This window comes from Crocuta crocuta, unplaced genomic scaffold (genome assembly GCF_008692635.1).
Source record: "Crocuta crocuta isolate KB4526 unplaced genomic scaffold, BGI_CrCroc_1.0 scaffold978, whole genome shotgun sequence".
Lineage (NCBI taxonomy): Eukaryota > Metazoa > Chordata > Mammalia > Carnivora > Hyaenidae > Crocuta > Crocuta crocuta.
In genome coordinates, this window is record NW_027530876.1 from 830,750 (window position 1) to 835,659 (window position 4,910).

The 4,910-nt window shown below is 51.4% G+C and overlaps 1 protein-coding gene across 1 annotated transcript in view; it reads left to right on the forward strand.

Annotated features, from left to right (window-relative positions):
* Positions 1-2,831, forward strand: part of TKTL1 (transketolase like 1) — a 21,096-nt gene extending 18,265 nt beyond the window's left edge. Inside the window, exons 10-12 of the mRNA XM_077769616.1 lie at positions 8-104; positions 235-354; positions 1,936-2,831. Of these exons, the coding sequence (XP_077625742.1) occupies positions 8-104; positions 235-354; positions 1,936-2,108 (390 nt within the window). The 3' untranslated portion in view covers positions 2,109-2,831. The remainder of the gene's footprint in view (positions 1-7; positions 105-234; positions 355-1,935) is intronic.
* Positions 2,832-4,910: the final 2,079 nt, after the last annotated feature.

Genomic DNA, 4,910 nt, shown 5'->3' on the forward strand with positions numbered 1-4,910 from the left:
ATACCAGGTCGTCCGCCACAGTGTCCATGACAAAGTCACAGTTATTGGAGCTGGAGTTACCCTGCATGAAGCCTTAGCAGCTGCCGAAGATCTTTCCAAGCAAGGTCAGTTGGGTGTTGGTGAACATTGTGAAGTTTAAGCTGGGGTGGGACTTGGGCTGCCTCATGTGCCCCAATTGGCTTTTTTTATTCTAAGTTAATTTCATACACAAACCTGGCTAGTGCTGTTTTCCAGATATTTCCATCCGTGTCATTGACCTATTTACCGTTAAACCTCTGGACACTGCCACCATCATCTCCAGTGCAAAAGCCACGGGCGGCCGTATTCTCACAGTGGAAGATCACTACCCAGAAGGTACATACAAGTCTTGAGGGTCATGTCGTGAGAGTCTGCTTTGGTGAGAAGTGTGTGTGTTTACCATGACTGGGAAACCCACACTGCTTCTGGGCATCAGCCAGCCACTCAACCAGCAGCCATCATCACTGCTCTTGGCAAGTGTATCATTTTAGGGGTTTCTTGCCCATCTACACTGGCTCCTTACAGGGGGTGGCCATGCCCATACTCACCTGTGTGACCCCCAGCAGAGTGCCTGGTCCCCGGGTGGCTTAGCGGCAGCACGAAGGAGTGTCTAACTCAGTGTTGGGAGCAGGAAGGGGTCATAATGAAAACCTTCACAGTTGCTCCTGAGTTTTGAATGAGTAATAATTTGCTCCCCTCTCAAAATGGGAAAATAGTGTCTTGCAAGCAGAGAACGTGACAAATGCAGAAAAAGTGTGTGTGGGGTGGGGGAGGGCTGGGAACATTAGGTGGGGCATGTAAGGGAGTGGGAGTTCCATGTGTTCGTGTATCGGGCCCCAAGAGCGCCTCCATGATCACTGAGCACTTCATGGCTATAGTGACCGACCCACAGCGATCCTCTAGAAGCACTCCGTGCTGTCACCACTGAAGTTATGACAGGGACCAGACACGCCCTAGGACCCGCGAGGACAGAAGACACAGGTTGGGGTGAAGGACCCCGTGTCTTGGGCTCCCTCCCTTCCGTGACGGGCCCACTGAGTCCTCTCCCTTCTCCAGCAGTGACAGATGCGTCCCTGGAGACCAAGGGACCCGCTCAGCACTCAGCAGCCTGGGTCTCATTGGGCGCTCAGCAAACTCCCTGACCCCCAACGAAGCAGGTGTCCCTGGGGACTCAAACCAACCCATTGGCCAGGTGTCACCTGAGGACCAGTCTTGCTAACAGCCCTCCTGAAGCTGGTGGCCTCTGGCCTGTTCCGGTCATTCTTTTCTGTATGGTTTATTTGTTGGTGTAATCATTTGGGGGTTCCTGACAGCTTTAGGAATCTGTCCTGCAGGCGCACCTGGGTGGCTCAGTTAAGAGTCCAACTTCGGCTCGGGTCATGATCTCACGGTTCGCAGGTTCGAGCCCTGCATCAGGCTCTATGCTGACAGCCAGCTCAGAGCCTGGAGCCTGCTGTGGATTCTGTCTCTCTCGCTGTCTCTGGCTCGCTCGCTCGCTGTCTCGGTCTCTGGCTCGCTCGCTCGCTGTCTCGGTCTCTGGCTCGCTCGCTCGCTGTCTCGGTCTCGGTCTCTGGCTCGCTCGCTGTCTCGGTCTCGGTCTCTGGCTCGCTCGCTGTCTCGGTCTCGGTCTCTGGCTCGCTCGCTGTCTCGGTCTCGGTCTCTGGCTCGCTNGCGCAGCCCTGCATCATCCATGGAGCCCCAGTTGAGCTCCTGCTCTCATAGGGCTGGGAGCGGGTGGAGGCCCAGTTTTGAGTGAGACTCTCGTGGCCAGTCAGAGGGTGACTGTTTACCTGGATCAGTGGCTACTGAAGAATGTTTTCCCCTAGGAACCGGCACATTCAAAGGCCTCTATACTTGGGGGCTTTAAGGCTGACTAGCTGCTTCCAGAACAGAGCCTCATGTCCCTTGTTTCCCCAGGTGGCATTGGGGAGACCGTCGCTGCAGCTGTCTCCATGGATCCTGACATCTCGGTCCATCAGCTGGCAGTGCGGGGAATACCTCGGGGTGGGAAGCCCAGTGAGCTGCTCGATGTGTTTGGAGTCGACGCGAGACACATCGTAGGGGCCGTGAAACGTATGTTACTAAACTAGCTGCCGACTTCGGAACTAGAAGACTAGCTTCTCATCTCACATTCACACTTTCTTACAAACTGTCACTTAAATCTATACTGTTGTACTTGTTTTTAAAAGCAAAGCTAGTTAACTATCTTCTTCTTAAGCTATAACTAATACGAGTGTAACTCTCACCTTTCATAAGTCATTATAGTGTTATTATAAGGTTAGAAATAACAGAAGAGCTGACGAAACCACCACCTAATGCTAAGTTTTCTGACAAGACCACATGTAACCGGATTGAGGATCAGCTAGGGTAAATTTCGTACACGCGTGTGGAAGTAAAGACAGGCAGGCAGATTGAACCATACCTTGCAATCGCTCAGTGTTGTGACACTATAGCACCCTGCCCCATGCCACTGTCCCAGTTCGAGAGTTTGCGTGCTGCCATCCTACCTGCAGCTTCCTGGGTCCAGTGTGACTGCAGCTGCCCTGGAATTTTCTCGGGTGTTTGCCTCCATCTCCCCCCCTACGGCCGGGCGCAGGGGCCATGGAGCAGCAGCGAGAGCTCTAGGGTGTCCCGTGCTACTCGCAGGGATGATTTCTGTGAAAAGAAGACCCAACTAGTTCTGGTCTCCACACTGCAGTCCTTTGTCCGGTCTCAGAAACGTCTCATCTGTCCAATGCCCAGGCCAAGCCTGATGGCTCAGCTGTATTCTTCTGCAAATACTGGTTAATGTTAATAAAGCATTTTAAAAAGCAGCTGCTTCATTCCATTTATGCTTTGTTGTTTGGTGTCTCTTGGATAGAAACTCCCTAATTAGAATTTTACCTCAGCCAGGGGAGGGAGCCAGGCGCCCGCCCGACAGAACCTCCCCCCTCCCCCAAGGGTATTGGCTGGGAGGTGTGCCTCTAGAGGGCGCTGTAGGGCCAGAGCTGAGCCTGCCCTTCAGCTGGGAGCATGGGAATCAGGTGGCTGGTATACAGGGACGAGAACAGCCACATAACTTAAAGATTGGTCCAAACTGGAGCACTAAAGTTGGCTGGAGGTGTCTGCTGTGGCTCCAAGTTGCAGTGCCCTCATTAAGTGCTGGTCAGGGGCCTCTGTTCTAGAATGTGTGGCAGACTCCAGAACAGGCCTAGCACTTGGAGTCCTGCTGGGGGCCGCCGCCGCCTCCTACCCTTTTAAATCACTGACCCGGTTTCCTGGCCTGTAACATTAGCATGGCCATTGCTGTACTTGTTTCATGAGATTTCAAAAATGTGTTTTTTTGTAAAAACAGTTGCCAGTTGATAGAAGATACAAAAACCTAAATATTAAAAATCTCAAACTGGATTTTTTGGTAAAAATAAGTTGATAAAGGGTCACTGTAGAAAGTTTAGAAAGTACAAATAACCATCTACTTAACCATCTCCCACTCCATACAGTTCACCCTTTTAAACCCTATAGTTCGGTGGGTTTTAGTATACTCGCCGAGTTTTGCGACCGTCACCCTGCTCAGGTTTAGGACCTTTGCATCACTCCAAAAAGAAAGCCTGACCTCCGCCCCCGCCTTAGCAGTCACTCCATTCCCCTTCCAGCGCCTGGCAGCCACTCCTGTATTTTTGGTTTCTGTGGATTTGCCTCTTTGGGACATTTCCTAGGACTGCAGTCAATACGGTATGTGGCCTTTTGAGGTCTGGCTGCTGTGGTTCAGTGTAACGCATTTGAGGTTCACCCACGTGGCAGCATGTGCCAAGACTCCGTTCCTTTTTATGCCCGCATACTCCATCCTGTGTGTAGACCACATTTTATCCGTTCATCAGTTGACATTGGGGTTGCTTCCGCGGTTTGTCTCTCGTAAACCTGCAGACGTTTCCACTCAGGTTTGCAGATGTGTATTTTCACTTCTCTTGGGTGTGTATAAACCTGGGAGTGGAGTTTGCAGGGTCCTGTGATTTCTGTTCACCTATTTTAGTGTGTGTGCGCCCGTGTGTGTGTGTGTGTGTGTGAAAACCGTTTGTGAGGAGTGAAAGAAGCCATGACCTCTATAAAGCACCGCATCCTCTTGCAGAAAGCAGTTGTGAATACAGCCAGGATGTGTGGCCACACGGGGGCACCACACCTGCTTGTATCCATCCAATGAGATGGACGTCAAAAATAAGGCGGCGACAGGGCGCCTGGGTGGCTCAGTTGATTAAGCGTCCGACTTTGGCTCAGATCATGATCTCATGGTTCGTGGGTTTGAGCCCCGTGTCGGGCTCTGTGCTGAGCCTGGAGCCTGCTTCAGATTCTGTATCTCTCTCTCTGACCCTCTCTCAGAAATAAAACATTAAAAGCTTTCTTAAATGTAAAAAAAGCCAATCTACATTTTAAAAATAAGGTAATTAAAAAATAATAAAGCAACAAGGATGATCCATGACCAAAGTACCGTTCCAACAGCCTCAGTTAGGACCCCCACAGGTGTGAGGCAAAACGGGTAGGACTGATTTTGTAATGGGGGCCGAGAGGAGCCACGACCACAGGAAGAAGGGAGGGGCCTAGTGGCCCTGTTCGCTCAGCTGTACCTCCTGACTACAAAGCCAAGGTGATGGGGGGAGCACATTGTCAAAAGGTGTAGTTGGAAATACGGCAGAATGTTGTGGGGTGGGAGGTGGCAATAACCCTTTTTCCCTCGTTTAATCTGTAAAAGGGGATGACTGTGCTGATGATGGTGGCAATATCTAATAGGGCTGAGGCCAGGATTTTAGAAGTGCCATCGAAATTCCCCAATTGAGGGCCTCTCTTCCTGGCACGTTTCTACTCCCCAGTCCCTTCGGGGCCTCACTGGCATTGTCCCCGTCTCGGCTACATAGCGAGTA